Genomic DNA, 16,891 nt, shown 5'->3' on the forward strand with positions numbered 1-16,891 from the left:
TTTTATTTATCAGCCTGAATTTGTTCTTATTTATGTGGTGCTTTATTGGCCAAATTTCAGCCTGATGTTCTTAATCCACTTGTTCTTATATGCGGGTGTTTACTGTACCAATTCTGTTCACCCTCACTTTCCACCCTCATAATCACGCAGTCGAAAGTATCATTCTCCCTACATCTAGGTACGACGGAAAGCCACAAGAATCTGGAACAAAAATTCACCTTCCAAATCGGCACTCTTAATCCTCACGGTATTAACGAACGCTTTTCATTTAACGAATACCGGTTGTTTCGCCAACGTGTCAGTTCGCCAACGACCTGTTCGCCAACGTATGAAGTCGGTTCGCCAACGTCTAATGTCAGTTCGCCAACGCTTATATGTCAGTTCGCCAACGTCCAAAAACACCTTTTTCGTTGAAAATAATTGTCAATTCGATAACTTGCAATTCACTTCATGAGAGGGATTGTTGATGTGAACCGCCATATTTGTTATTGAACCTTTCAATGCGCCCCAATCCCCCCTCAAATTTTATTAGATTTCTTTATTGATAGTTTATTGCTGGTCATATACTTTTGCAAACTTGGTGGCTCCTAAAGGAGCCGTCGACGTACCAGGAGTTAGCCTTGGCCAGGGTATTTAGCTGCTCCTGTCTGGCGAAGATCAGATGCCTTCTCTGCTTAACTGTCAGGTCGGCTTGGAAGAAACCGGGAGGGAGACATTCCTCGACCAGTTCGAAGTCCAGATCTTTCGGTTGCTCGGGTCTGAGTTTCTGTCGGAGTCGGTTGGCAGCTCTAGCCACATGCGCAGGCTTAGGGAGGGCTGGACAAGGTGCAGCAGTCAGTTCATCTAACATGACCTAAAAAAAAAGTGCCAAGGAAAATTTGATTGTCTCGTCTATGAGATGCTTTTCATCAAGCAGCAATCCTAGTCTCATCCACTATTGCTGACGCTGACTTGAACTTCTCCTCCAACGCCTTACTCTTCACCCGGGAGACTATCTTGGCTGCGGTTGTTGCCCCCACCTCCACTGTATGGTTGTGATTATGCTGGCCAGGCCTGAAAACCCCGTCTCGTTCTGTCACTGACGCCTTACAGGGATTCCCTTTCGGACAAACCGTACACTGCCAGTATGTCGCATATGGTCGTCGGGAATGAACGTTGTAGCTGAAGCCAAGACTATCAATCAGGCTGGTCTTCCTTCTTTTCGTCCCGCTCTCGACTATCTGGTAGGTTACGGGCTGAATTTCTGCGATGACTTCGCCAGGGGCCGGGTCTTCGATTGACGACTCCATATGTTGTGAAGACGGATCATCTTTTAAATATAAAAGAGGGAAACTTGTATTAAAGGGGCACTATACTGTACCAAACCCTATAACGTATCCTCATAACATTTGCTTTTGAATTGGAGTAAGGAACTATCATACCCGTATCATGTAAACAAATACAGAGCGCTAAACACTTTTAATGAAAATTCGGCAAAGAAGTCTGATCGATATCAGCCGAAAATTAAAATTCCGTCAAGGATTCAACACCGACAACCGATTTTTGTTAACTTTGGAATATCCCCCAAGGTTTTGAAACGTGTTGCTAAGTGAGAACAGGGATAAAATACTTTTCTTCACAATTTTTGAAAGCACAAATACCAATTACTTCGAAAAATCGGCAATGTAGAAATTTTAAAGCTAAAAATAGACCGAATACTGGTTTAATATTAGAAGAGACACCTTGATCTGGAACATTAAAACCTAGGACGACCACCTCACCTGTCTCATTAACCACGAGGAGTTGGTTTTTCACCAAATGTCGTCTTAGATCTTTTTTTTGGAAATCGTGCCGGTATGCGCGCGAGAAAATGAGGTTAACAAGTAAGGAACGCTTAATTTTACAAAGTGAAAAAAGATGGTGGAATGTCAAAGGCATCCGTCTCTTCCTCGATTCTGCTACTCTCCGCAAGTGGATCAGTGATCTCACTGCAATATAGGCATCGCCAAACCACCTCTAATCCGGACTTAACAGCATCTCTATACTGCTGTCTCGAAATTCCCGTGTTGCAACGTCGATGTTGCCATTTGTCGCAGCCATCGCACAGGAGGGCTTCCTGTCTCGCTGTTACTTCCTCATTGCAATATATACAATAATAGCTTTCCATCTCGAGTGACTCTTGTAAAAATATTTGATCAGCGAAAATACTTCGATAAGATGAGTGGGTTGAATTGAACAGAAAATCACAGCCCTTTTATACAGCAATGCCTGATTACCCCGGATCGAAATCGCAGGAATTTGATTGGCAGATATTGTTGGTGTTATCTGTTCTTTGTTGTAGTTACATATCATTAAACGTTTAAACAATATCCTATTCAAGTTGAAAAAGTTCTCACCTCCTTTGCAACATGCCACATAAGCGAAGTTAATGAGCTCACATTGTTTTTATCGCGTTTCTAATTCTTCCCGTAAAAGAGAGAAAAGAGACCGGTAGAGAAGCAGGCTGTAGGGGGAACATTTAATAGTTGAGTGGGGGAAGGAAAAAGTTTTGCCGCAAATATTTAATCAGTGTTTCAAGCAATGCAAAAGCCTCTGCGAGAGTAGAACAAACACGTAGGCGAAACTTGCGGGAAACAAGTGAACGCTTCTAAGCGCGTAATCAAACAAACATATTTCAACTCGATGCCTCTTTAACTACGCAAATGTTTAATAAAAAGGTTTTACAGCCGGTTTATGTTCACAAATAAAGGGGGCCTAAAAACGTTTGTTTAGGCCTAATTAGGCCTAAGGTTAGCTTTTATGAATGGTTAGGATAGTTTTACTCTCTGTATTGGTAAAACAATGACCTTTGATTCCGGATTCCGGATTCCGGACTCCGGATTCCTGGTTTTAGGGTTGCCCCAAAGTCGTCGATGGCGTGGGAGAGAGAGAGAGAGGGAGAGAGAGAGATTGGGGAGAGTGAAACGAACATTTTCAAGCCGAATCAAACAATTCATCTTGGATCAACGGTCACATTATCTTCTTTTGGTAATTTGTAAATACATTTCAGATCTATTTCACAAAGCATTTTGGACGTTGGCGAACTGACATATAAGCGTTGGCGAACTGACATTAGACGTTGGCGAACCGACTTCATACGTTGGCGAACAGGTCACGTTGGCGAACTGACACGTTGGCGAAACGACCGGTTACCCATTTGAATACTGATATATTCCTATTTTTCACGTTGCCATGTTACCACCAATAGCGTAGCTCCCACTCTACTATACAAACTACACGTAACCCATAATTCCTCGATTCGCTCTGACGAAGAGCTAACGCTCGAAACGTCAGCTTTTAGAATCTCTGTACGGTGACCAATTTACATTATCAACTCAGTTGATAAAACCAAAATTTGTGCATGCTGGAAAACGTCCGTGAGAGAAATTTGCAGTTAGTTTTTTGCAGACTACTTATTTAAAGAAGAAACGAGTGAATTTTACTCAAGACCGTGTTTTGTTATCTTTAAACTGAATTTATTACCAAAGCTTAAAAAACTAAAAGACCTCAAAATGGGACAGGCCATTACAAAATAATTAATCTCGTGAACGTGTGAGCCAAAGGGACTCTGCTGGCGCGACATGTGGGTGACCCCTCAAAAAGTCTTAATGACCCCCCACTTGAAAAAATTAACTGGAACGCTGCAGTGCAATACCACCCAATTCAGTGCCTTCCTGTTTTTGTGTAACAGGTACCACAGGCAACCCAGTGTACGCTTTATGGAGCGTCTAGTTACTGTTGTTACAGAGTGTCTAAGTTACACTCCAATAGAAAGTACATTAAGTAATATTGGGACAATCTGTCACCGTAAACAATTCTCGGTTTTCACATGACGTCACGACCGCCATGTTGGTGCCCAAAACAAAGAAAAGGCGGCCATGTTGGTGCCCCGACCAAATCCTCCGGGAATTTAACTCTATTATTATGCAAACGCTTCCTTTTGTTTTCGTTAAAAACATGTCTGAATATCACGTGAGTGAAAACCAGCAATAGCTACTTGTAAGGCATTATGTGATCCAGCCTCGTTTTCACATTGGCATGGTCAAGTGATCTGTTCTATTACTGTTACGTGTCAGATAGACCCCAATTTAAAAGTATGAGAATTTTTGCCGAAGCTCCGCCGCCATTGACGATGGTTACAAAGCATTTGAAGGTCAAGCCTCGTTTGCACAATGGACTCTGAGGGTCACACTTTTAACCCCCTGCAAAAGCCGTCGGTGCAAGTTACAAAATTGCTGACATTTGACATGTTCCTTAGGGCCTCCTTAACACATCTAGATAGGTGGCTTGCTTTCAGCACGAAATTTCCAGTCGTTTTCTTGGATTTAAAGAAAGCCTTTGACACCGTCGATCACGATATTCTTTTGTCTAAACTTGCGAAATATGGTGTCAGTGGCACTTCATACAATTGGTTTAGATCATACTTGGACTGCCGCAAGCAACGATGTTTTATAAATGGTTCTCTCTCTGGGGACCATTTCCTTACTTGTGGTATACCTCAAGGTACAATTCTGGGTCCACTCCTTTTTCTAATATATATTAACGACTTACCTTACTGTCTATTAAATTCTGAACCTCGAATGTATGCTGACGACACACACATAACTTTTGCTAGTAATAACACCCAAAGTATTAACACTGTTTTAAATGAGGATCTTGCTAGAGTTGAAAAATGGCTAACTGCTAACAAGCTTACTCTTAACGCATCTAAAACTGAGTTTATGTTGATCGGATCGAGGCAAAGGCTAAGCACGTTTCACAACCCTCCGTCACTTATTATTGACGGTGCACCTATAACTCAAGTTACCTCTACGAAATCTGTAGGTGTTCATATTGATCAGACTTTACCTTGGAATGTTCATGTTGAGACTTTATGTAAGAAAATCGCGTCTGGTATTGAAGCGTTGAAGAGAGTGAGGTCTTTCGTTCCACATGAGACTCTCCGATCAATCTTCATGTCTTAAGTACGGTTTATGGTCAAGTCGCCCGAAAGTCATCTCGCCCGAAGTTATGTCGCCCGAAACCAGAGTCATGTTGCCTGAAATTCATATTCATGTCGCCCGATATCTTGAGTCATGCCGCCCGAAATTTCATAATGCTAAAAAAGATTCCGAAAATTTTAAAAACTAGTCAGAGTGAAATGTAAAACTGTGAAACTCAGGTTGCTCATTTCGCTGTCGTTTGATATCACGGAGATAGTAATCCTAAAGTAAAACACGAAAATGAAAAAACTAGTCAAAAACTTGAAAACAAATTCAAATACCAATTGAGGGTAAGTTTGTGATAAAAATAAATTTAAATAATAGAATACTTATTACACGCGGGGACGTGTGGGTCTTCGTTCTGACACCCGCCCCTTGAAATTCAGGTAGACTTATTACATGCCTAATATTTGAGATACAAACCTAGCGATATTCCTTTTAAAGTAGAGCAAAAATATTTGCCCCCGCGTTTGATTACCTGTTTATGGGATGTGTATTTAATATTAATACTGTGCATAAGACCGTTGTACTGAGCTCCCCTGATTAGAATCTCCTCAAACACATTTATGTCTTTCATTAATGCGGGAGGGAATTCAATGAAAAGGAAACGTGCGTTTAATACGTTCCTTAAAACAGGCTAAGTAGTTTGAGTATCACATAGGTTAGCGGACACAACAATTTACGAATTTATTCCTTGCGATTTACTTAAGTTGTTGCTTTTCTTCAAGTTTATATACTCGATAAAATTTCGGGCGACATGACTATGAATTTCGGGCAACATGACTCTGGTTCCGGGCTACTTGACTTCGGGCGAGATGACTTTCGGGCGACTTGACCAGTTACCCTTTAGTACAGCCTCACTTTGATTACTGCGATTCTGTCTGGGGATGTTGCGGCAAAACCCTAGCCAGTAAACTTACAAAACTTCAAAATCGCGCTGCGCGTATACTCACTTACTCGAACTATGATGCCAACGCTGATAACCTTATCCAAAAACTTGGATGGATAAAACTTGATTCTCAACGAACAATCCATAAGGCTGTGATGGTTTATAAGTCGCTTAATGGTCTTACTCCCGATTACCTTAGTTCTAAATTTGTTGACCGTAGTAGCGTCTCCTGTTACTCCTTAAGGGACACAGAGGGCAAACTAGCTATCCCACAGCCACACACAAAATATATGAAAAATAACTTCGGCTACACTGGAGCAGTTCTTTGGAATAATTTACCAATCGAATTGAGGCAGGCTGACTCCCTTAGAGCGTTCCGGGCTGGCTGCGAGCGTTTCTTTTCATCAAGTTAATCTACAATTCTATACACGGCACTCATGTAAAGCAGGTTTTTATTTTGTCATTTAATATTATAGTTATATTTATTGATTACTTAGAACAATTTTGAATAATGTAGCTGTAGTCGTTGTATAATTTGTAATAATTCTGGTAATTAATTAGGTTTTTATAGTTGCGACTGATGAGTTTACCGTGTCTAAATAAAGTTATCCTATCCTACAGGATTACAGATGCTCCCAGACTAGGGAGGATGGGGGGGGGCTTAAAAGACCATTTAGGGCCATCAACCCAGTTGAAATGCACTTCACTTTAATGATAAACTTAATAACTTAAGCAAAAGGGGAAGCCATTTTGTTATTCTCTGTTTGCCCAGAGGTGAATAGTGCTTGCCACTCAGAATGCTTGGAAAGTACTATTCACTTGTTTGGTAATATTATGATAATAATAATTACTATTGGGAAGATCCTGTGGGTGTCATTTGTTTGATTTTTTTTATATTTTACTTCTTTTTTCGAATCTGGTTGGTAAAATAGCCATCCTAAAAATTAAGGCATTGCTGGCATATTGGTTTTATTATGCCACTGAAATAACAGAAAACCCACACTACATCTGCTGTACTCCGTGAATCAAGGCTGTAGGGGAATCTTTTTGTATTTCAGCCTCATTAGTGCCTGTCCAGTGTTTTCTATTCATGCATGCATAGCCCTATACATTGTACACGAAATATAATCTTTAAGGACTGTTGCTGTGAAAAGATCGCATTACTAACTTCAACCACTGGCTTATTGTGATTTAATGTACATTGCGCAGTTCAGACAAGGTCACCAACTGATAGCACGTTTGCAACATATGCACCGGCAAAATATAGTATTTCAAGACAAAATCCAGATAAAGATGAATAGTCAGAAGGTTTGCACTTCTTTACTTCCGAACTTAATGAAATCACTGTAAGACAGCAACATAATAATTACTCTTGTTTTTCCCAAGATACTGTGCAAAGAGATTTCCAGTGTGGTGCTGTCTTAAATTGTGCACCTCTCAATGCAAAGAGTGCACTGTTTGAAGCCCACCAGGAATGCAAGCTCTTTTTCAGAGGTCTACAATACAATAATATTATGAAGATCATTATATTAATATCAAACGTTAAAAAAAATTCAGTCAAGACATTTTCAAATTGACCAAAGAAACATAACTCATTACTCCGCAATCTCCAACAACCTGATCAGATTAAGAGGTGAAAACTGCACGTTATGATTTTGGCTAGAATAACAGGTGTTGCATTGTAAACAAGACCTTTGCCTTGACTAACTTTTTGCATGTATCTATGTGCCATGTTTCATGCTTGGAGTTTCTATCATAGCAAATAAAATTCAAGCATCAGAAAACTCTATTGTATGGAGTCTAAGAAATAATTCATACCGAACATTTTTACACTATTGACCAATTAAGCAACCAGAACAAACACCATTCACAATAAGAAAGGGTGCCCAGTTTTAGAACTTGAACCCAGCAGCCCTCAATACCATGAAGTAACTTAAATTACTCCTTTCTTTACCCGAGAGTTACACAGGTTTTACACTGGTTATCAGACAACTTTGCTTATCAATATTAAAGGATCAAGTGGATAGGTAAGGGTCAAAGTGCTGCTATAATATTATTTACATACTACAATCGGTTAGGTACAAAAGTTGGACCTGATCTAGTGAAAAACGGTTTTGTAAACCAAAACTATAAAAGGTTTGCCCCGATTTCACAAAGGTTAGCTTAAAGATTAGAGCTACGGTGAGGCCTTATCATATTTTTTACAACGATCTGAGGTGAGTGATCCGAGTTGAGACCATACAACTTTTGTACCTACCTTGCTACAATCCAAGTTGTCTTTAGAGTTGTCTATTCTTTATATATATATATTTTTACATATCAACAAGCACAATGAAACCTCCACTGCACTATTATTTTTTTTCATTCTTCTCATAATACAATAAACACCCACATATAAGAACAAGTGGATTGAGAACATCAGGCTGAAATTTGGCCAATAAAGCACCATATAAACAAGAACAAATTCAGCCGGATAAAACATGTTCTTAATACAAAGGGAAAGGGTATTAGGATAAGGAAACAATACAGTTCAGTAACTTATATCAAGGTACTACGGTTTTCAGGACCATTACAAACTATAAAATGTAGTACAAAACCCCATTGTTTGTTAATTAAACCTCTAGTAATATATAATTTGAAGTATTTCTGAAACCAATTTTAAGAACACTTTTAGGCTGATTTCTCACTAAGCACCCCTCAAAATAATAAGAAAATGATCAGCCTTCAAACCTTAAAAAAGCGTTCTTATATGCGGGTGTTTACTGTATTGTTGCACTTCCACCCAATAGTTTGCTGAGTACTTGGGACTCTCTGAGAAAATTAAAAAATCTTTTCCCCATCGTTGACCTGTGTTTGTAATATTGGATTTACATAATTACAGTAACATTAGGCTTAAGGAAGATTGATGTTCAGAACATCAGTGTACTACTTAACAAGTAGACCACATTTTTTTGTCATTAGAAATATTGTGAAACAACAAATGACATGCATATTCTCCATCACATCAGGTTCTAATACAGTACTACAACTAAGAATGCTTAGCTCGCATTTCAACATAAATTTTCTTCTGGTAGCACTCTTCATGAAACTGTTTGTTACTGTCACTGATCCACTTTCCAGAGAAACCATTCTCAGGGTCGACATTAATGACATCAAAGCAAGTACTACAACGTGGTCCTGCATACTGAATGTAACACTCTTCGTGATATTTGCAGCCATTGTAAATACCCCATCTGCCAGATAAGCCCTTGTTAGGGAAGGGAATCAGTGCAAAGCAGCAATGTTCACATTTTGGTCCCTTGGTTTTTAAGTAGCACTCAGCATGGTAAGCCTGAAGAGACAAAAACAATATCAGAGCCATGTACAGCAGGGAGACCTGTGTTATCAATATTATTTATTAATGGTGACTAAGATATCAAGAAAAATTCTTAGTGCTCCTTTGCGGTAGTCTTACCTAGAATGTTCTGATCATTACCTTGGGTGCCCTACCACTGAGCTATAGGATCATTTTGTCGATTCATCTACTGGGGTTAATAAATTCCACCTTGGTCATTAAACATTTTAACATAATTACATGTATAATGGAGTTCCTAAAAAAACAAATCATCTCTGTCTTTCGACTGCCTTTTGTTACAGCCAATCAAAGAGACGATTGATTGTTAAGTTTCCTTTGTCTTCCTTTAGCCAGCAACACACAAGGCATTTTTGGTCGCTGATTGCAGCGATTTCGATTGGCAGCAAAAATCGCCAGGGAATTTCATCGCTTCGTGGTGCGTGCACACCTAGCAATTTTATGAGCCAATCGAAGTGAATTTCCACTCTACATGTACTTCGCTGTTGGCCGCCATTTTATACATTCATGTGATAAAATTGTAAGGTCTTATTGGTTGACTTGTTCAGTAATTTGCTGCGACGGGAGTCAAAAACCGCAAGATAGGGCACACTAAGTGAATGGCGGCGAATTTAATGGGCAATATCTGACATGCAAGATATCACCAATTTTATACGCGGATCATCAGCGAAAATCGCAATTGCTGTACCAGGCACACTAGCCGATTTTGGCCAATGGCAGTGATGGGCGAACAAAATCGCCTAGTGTCACAGTCGCCGGCTTAACGGTTAAAAGTTAAATAATGCACCTGACTAAATTTCAAGGGAAACAAATCTAACTCTTCACAAAAAAATTCAATATTAAAAAAGAATCATTACACTGTAACACAGTGACTGCATTGTTGTTTCTTGAAACAAAAGTATTATTTTTCTGCTTTGTTGTTTGCCTCAAGCGGAGGTAATAAGCACATATCAAAAATAGTCTTTGGAATAAACACTTCGAGAATGGGGAATTTGAGAAATGAATGAGAAAAACGGAGCCCTGTTAATACACTATAACGGGACAATGATATTAAAAAAATCCACTGCTATTTTGAGGGGATAATGTGGTTTTAATATTGTATTGTTTAGCAATAAGGTGTTGGTAACAAATCCCCATCTGAAAAGGATAAAATGATATCATATCAAATTTAGTGCACCGGTAACGCTGAATTGAAATCTGTTGCAAAATCCAAGGAACAATGTAAGGGCCAATTACAGGGAAAACAAATTGTACAGCCACCCTCTCCCCTCGGAAAAAAAAAGGGGGGGGGGGGGTGGCTGTACACAGGATAAAGATTGTCGTTGCATACTGGCAAACTTCTAGTATTCTCTTCAGTTTTTACAGCAGAATTTTCCAACAGCTAAATCCTTGAAAGTTTAGTCAGGCTGCGACCATCAACTGAAACCTTGAATTATCAACAGCATCTGTTGTTGTGGAATGGGCCCTTCACAACGTTATAAATAAATTTGTATTTATGAGTGTATGTGTGTATTTCACAACTATTTGTGCATTTTGTATTTTCATGGCATGTTTCATTTTCTTATCCATATCCCGTACTCTTTGGATTGCAGACCATTTTTTGTCCCTGTTCTTTGAAAAATAAAATCTGAAGGGTTGATAATTTTGTTGGCACCAGAGTTTACAATGTCGGCCTGTTTTCTAATTAAACTTTTTTTTTTTTCAAACTGCAGTCCAAAATTGGGGTGCGTATTATATAATATACAGGTGCATATTATACATGGATAAATACGGTATATCAATTGACATCAGTATTGTGTTACCAATAAAAAGAAAATGAGATCTTCTCCTTGAAAATTAGGAAGAAATTAGAACAAAAGGAAAAAATCACTTTATTTGAGTCTCAAGGTTACGTGTATTTAGCTGATTACGAGTGCTCTTCTAATTGGGGAGACTACAATAATGCAAATCAACTGAAATAAGAACAAATCAAATCAATTGCGAACTTGAAACCCTGAGAATTAAAAAAAAAAACTACAACATTTAAACAGATAATGAAATGATACGGTTACAAAACGTGTAGCTGTCACTATGTTATATCAAAAAATTGTACAACACTTGGCTCATAGCAGCTGTCCAATTCTAAAATCAGAATCAATAACATTTTAAGTACAGGATTCAAGCTTCAGTTTGACAAACATTTGTATCAAGAGAAAGCTTAAACTGATTTAATCAATCTCAATAACAATGATGTCACTTAACAATATTTATTGTAAAGCAAGATATTTCAGTTCACAACCTGACGTGGCCTTGCGCACGGTATTGGTGTTCAAGGCCGTAACAAAATATGTAACGCTAAATAAAGCACTGGATTTTAAGATCACAACGTTACTGTAATAATCTAAAAACAGAAATGGAAAGTCAATTTCATGTGCATTTAGCTGGTAAAAAGAAAGCTTCAAAATATCTTTCCGTTTTCAATTAACAAAATAAAAAACCCGCACTCTCTCACGCAAAGTACGAACTTTGAAAGGCTCGAAACCTTCGAAACGCTTTAAACCTTTTCTTTCCATCCTTAATCAAACGATAGCTGCCGTGAACCAAACGAACGAAGAAAGTTTGAAACGATACAAACGATAGAAAAGTACCATGGGAAACATTTTGTTCTCGTTAGGCAAGATACCAGATTGCTGGAAGCAAGCTGATATTATCCCATTACACAAGAAAGGTGCTAAAAATAACTGTAAAAACTACCGTCCAGTTTCATTAACTTCAATTCTAAGCAAAGTGTTAGAGAAAACTGCAAGACAACATTTAGTAGAATTCTGAAGGGCAGATCTTCCTTGTCTCAACTCTTAACAGTCTTTCACGACTTGGCTCAAAATAGGAATAGGACTTCCTACAGATGTTGTGTTTATGGTTTTTTCGAAGGCGTTTGCCTCTGTCCCACATGAACGTTTATTATCAAAGCTGCAAGCATATGGCATCAGAGACCCACTATTATCATGGGTAAGGAGTTTCTTGACAAACCGCCACCAGCATGTTGTACTTAGGGACATTATTCATCCTGGACAAGTGTACTTTCTGGTGTACCACAGGGAATGGTATTAGGACCAATAACGTTCCTTATTTATATAAATGACATAACTCAGAACATAATATCTCAATGCAAATTATTTGCAGACGATATGAAAGTCTACAAGGTACTAAGAAATGTTCACAAAGACACTCAAATATTACAGAACGATTTGAATACACTCGGGCAGTGGAGCACTGAATGGCAGCTAAATTTTAATACAACCAAGTGTGAAGCTGTGAGAATTTCAAAAAAGAATGACACATCATGTCCTGAATATTACTTATGTAATATTTAAGTTAAGGAGGTGGACTAGAAAGACCTCTTCCACCTCCTTTCACAATTTTTCATGGGATTTTGTAGTTGTTAATGTATTTTGTTAGTTTTTCTTTGTTTCCCGTCTATGATTAATTGTGAATAAACCATTATTATTATTATTATTATGATTATTATGATTATTATTATATTGTTAGTAGAATTAAATGACTAAATGTGTATCCACTGGATTTGAGGGCGTTCAACCTCACCAACGAAACGTATTATCCCTACAGAAAGCCTAACGACCACCCTCTATATATTAACGTTAAATCCAACCACCCTCCCAACATCACCAAAGCAGCTACCCAACTCCATCAACCATAGAATCTCTGACATTTCCTGCAACGAAGAAGAATTCAACAAAGCTAAGACTACCTATGACGATGCCCTCAAATCCAGTGGATACACAGCAAGCCTTTCCTACAACACAGACAAAATGATCGACCAAGTAGGGTTAGCACAAATAACTTCTACGACAGCCAATCAAACCACTACCAAGAACTACATTGGATTGACTGAAGGAACTTTTAAACAAAGATACACTCAACACAAGTCAACATTCACCCACAGGAAACTTTCTAATAGCACTGAATTATCAAAATACATCTGGCAACTCAAAGACAGCAACACCAGCTTTACAACTACATGGTCTATCATTGCAAGAGCCCGCCCCTATCACAATTCAAGCAAAAGATGTGATTTATGCTTAGCAGAAAAACTTCATATAATTAAACGCAGCAACAACAATCTACTGAACAAACGATCCGAGCTTGTATCCAAATGCCAACATGAAAACAAGTTTAACTCAAGAACAATTAAGGCTTATCCTACACAATAGCTATTGCATTGCGCTTGTTTTAGCTCAGCCAGTCTTACACCACACCCCCAGTTCCGCCCTTCTCACCCATTGTAATCAGGACCCCATTGTTCTACTCATCGTAAATATGTATATATAGCTAGCTAATAAGTCTGTTCTTCATTAAATCTGCCTGATGATTGCATTCGCACGGGAATCTTGTGTATTTTCATTTAGTCATTTAATTCTATACACCGCTCTACACAAACGTGTATTGAGCACTCTTTAGCAGTGTTTGCTACAGTTTCTTCTTCTTCTTCTTCTTCTTCTTCTTTTTCTTCTTCTTCTTCTTCTTCTTCTTCTTCTTCTTCTTCTTCTTCTTCTTCTTATTATTATTATTATTATTATTATTATTATTATATTATTATTATTATTATTATTATTATTATTATTATTATTAAAAGTGTGATGTTTCGGATCAAAATGTAACGCGCCCGACGAAAATTTTTCCGATTCCACCAACTTTGTCTTAGTGCTGTGTGCTAACAAAGCAAAATAAACGCAAGGCAAGTATCAAAATAAACCGCAGAATAATAGACAAGCGTTTGTTTTCGGTATTATTCCAGATAAATACTTTGTAACAAAGAAAGGAATGATTTCCGTACAGGTCCCTACTTCATTATATATGCAGAATAAATTAATTATTCATTCGCGCTATTGTTTTGTAGAACAATACGCATACCCAAGAGAACTGAATATATACATGGGTAATTTGTACTTACGGGATGAATAAAAACGGATCTCATTTTTTCTCTCCCTCCCTCTCTCTCTTCTTTCCCTTCATCGCCCACACCGTTACTCGATTTAGTGTCAGCTTTCCTCTTTCTATCCCTTCGTCTTGTTTTTATTTCCAGACCTCGCTCGGCTTTTTCTACCATTTTATCCCATGATATGTCACTCGCAGCTTGCCTTGAACTCCGACCCACTGTAAACCTCTGGATTACTTGTCCCTGTTCTTTACCACTGAGCTAACGTGTCAAGTTGCTAATTCACACCTTGAAAATGATATTTATTTTGAATTCTGGCTGACTATTTACATAACAATAATACGTAATTATATACACGTGCCGCGCCGAGCACCTACAATCGAACTGACACTTGTAGGTTACCGTTAAGAGATCCCTGTTTTACTACTCTTGAAACAACCCATCCCTTTAATAATGCTAACCGTAACCCTAATTACGACTAAAGGCACTGTTTAGGCTTAAGGTTAGTCCCTGTGATAGTCTCAGGTTTTCCAGTATTGCTGTGAACTGTGACCTGCTTTTCCTTCATGCCCCGTGCGTGCGGCACACTTATAAGTTCACTGCGTGGAAGAGTATACCACGCTTAAAGTCTGATTGGTGCATCTTTCATGGGAAACTTTCATGCACGAGTTCATTGCAATTAAAATCGTTTCATATTTCCCTTCTTTTGAAGCAAACTTGTGTCTTCGTAATAATCAAGATGGCTACCGAAGTAAAAGGGTCACAGCAATGGAAGATTTAATCATTTGGAAATTGTCCCTGCTTTATAGCCTTTCCAGAGTTGTGCATAGAGTGGTGCAAAGAAAACAATTTACTTTCGTCTTCCGTGTCCAAAACGTGTGTGAAAACGCAGTCAGTTGGCAAAGACAAAGTGCTGCATCGGGAGATGGATCTGTTTCGCGATGCTCAAGAAAAAACTGCAATGGATAGCCTTCAATCCGCCAGAACATATATTAATTTTCTGACCGTAAACCTTCCTTGAAAAAATATTAGCCCTAGCTACCTGTGACTGGAAAGTTTACAACTGCCTACAAGACAAGGGCTAACATCATCTCACCGCAGTTAACCATCGCCTAAACTTCGTCGACCCAGACAAACGAGCCCACAGCAGGGCATTGAAAAGACATGATGGGGAGTGAAACGAAGTATACCTCATAGGGGAACATCCATGGATCTCTACCAAAGCTATTTACTTGGAAGTATCATTGAGCATATTGCCGATCTCTACGAAGAGCGATAAATCGCAAAATCCCTCTAAATGCACCGTTCGTGATCCTAAATACAGGAAAGGAAGAAAATATACACTTTGCAGTGTCTCGGCGAATTTTTAAGCAGACAGGAAGAACAATTTCACGATAAAAAGAGCAGGTAGCCATTAAATTTCTTATGACAGTACTTTTATTTGGTTTGTTTGTTATGTTTGCGAATCTGAACCCTATTACAACGATTGCTTGAAACTCCACTTCTTGCGCTTATTCTAAAACTGAAAAATGGGTAAAATTGCAGGAAAAGTGCCGAAATTGCAGGAAAAACTGTTCGATTTTCCGTAGTTCAGACAGAAGTTCGATCGACTTTTTTAAAGTCCATATAGACTTAGAAAAAAAACGTCTAAAAGAAAGAACAAAGCGCCACAGTCCCAAAGGACGTCTATTGTTATCACTATTGTTTTCTTGAAACAAAGGAGTGTATGCATAATGAAGTAGGGACCTGTGCGGAAATCTTGCCCAAAGAAATACCAGGTAAAAGTCGGGTATTGTCGATAACGAGCGTTTAACAACCAATACCGTGCGCAAGGCCACGTTGAATGCACTGTCAAACTGAAACATGTACATTACATGTACTTGCTCTAATGAATACTTCCTCTTAAAGCAAATAGTTTCATGAAAACAAAAAGAGCAACCTTTTTTTAATGAAGCTTATCTCCTTTAACGGAGAAGTAAGCTGCTCATACAAATCTTTCACGTAGGCAGTAAAATCATAGTTGACTGTGGTACAATCAACGCAATTTAACCCAAACATACTTTATTTGAAATCAAAAATTAAAATCCAGTTCAGAAGGTCAAATAGTGTGACGTTCGTCCAGAAAGTTGCAGTGACATAATGGTGCCTATATGTGATTACTAAAATAAAGGATGAAAAATGTTAGCAGCCTCACGTTTCTTGCGATTGCGATTGGAACGCTGTCATGGGCTTACCTTCAACCCTTGCCAAACCATTTCTCCACTGAATCCCTCCTCTTTGTCAGGTTCGATAACATCGAAACATGTACAACATCTTTCTTCAACTGTGTCATTGGCAAACACCGCTTTTAATTCACCCAAAAGTGATCCCTTATCTTGACTGACATACGGAGGTGGAAGGAATGTAGGCAAACCCATGGCTCCTTCCACTGTTTCGGAATATGGCGGCGGAGCATCGGGATATAAACGCGACGTACTAGATGCTTCAGCGGCGATCGATGTGGAAGGTTGCGCTAGGAATCGTGCTTGAACCTTTTCCTTTGCAAGGGCCTCATCTCCGTTACAATCACGAAGAACTTTCTCTGCTTCTTTCCTCGAAATGCCAGTTTCACTTATTAGCTTCGAGAGTTTAGATTCGAATTCTTTGTCGCCAAAGAGCTTCTTCCTCCACATTTCTTCTGCAAAGCAGCTGCCTTGAGAGTCTTGAGAAAGGAA

At 38.8% G+C, this 16,891-nt stretch overlaps 1 protein-coding gene across 1 annotated transcript; it reads right to left on the reverse strand.

Annotated features, from left to right (window-relative positions):
* Window positions 1-7,183: 7,183 nt before the first annotated feature.
* Window positions 7,184-16,891, reverse strand: LOC138016850 (uncharacterized). Its single transcript, XM_068864025.1, has 2 exons — window positions 16,412-16,891; window positions 7,184-9,220 (listed from the first exon to the last, which is right to left on the reverse strand). The coding sequence occupies exons 1-2, from the start codon at window positions 16,847-16,849 to the stop codon at window positions 8,918-8,920; spliced, it is 741 nt and encodes a 246-aa protein (XP_068720126.1). The 5' UTR covers window positions 16,850-16,891; the 3' UTR covers window positions 7,184-8,917.

The sequence above is a fragment of the Montipora capricornis genome, chromosome 9 (genome assembly GCF_036669925.1).
Source record: "Montipora capricornis isolate CH-2021 chromosome 9, ASM3666992v2, whole genome shotgun sequence".
NCBI lineage: Eukaryota > Metazoa > Cnidaria > Anthozoa > Scleractinia > Acroporidae > Montipora > Montipora capricornis.

Coding starts and splice junctions, on each gene's coding strand:
- LOC138016850 (XM_068864025.1), bottom strand. CDS start 16,849: ATGTGGAGGAAGAAGCTCTTTGGCGACAAAGAATTCGAATCTAAACTC. Junction 9,221..16,411: donor TGGTTTGGCAAGGGTTGAAG/GTAAGCCCATGA, acceptor TTGTCTCTTCAG/GCTTACCATGCTGAGTGCTA.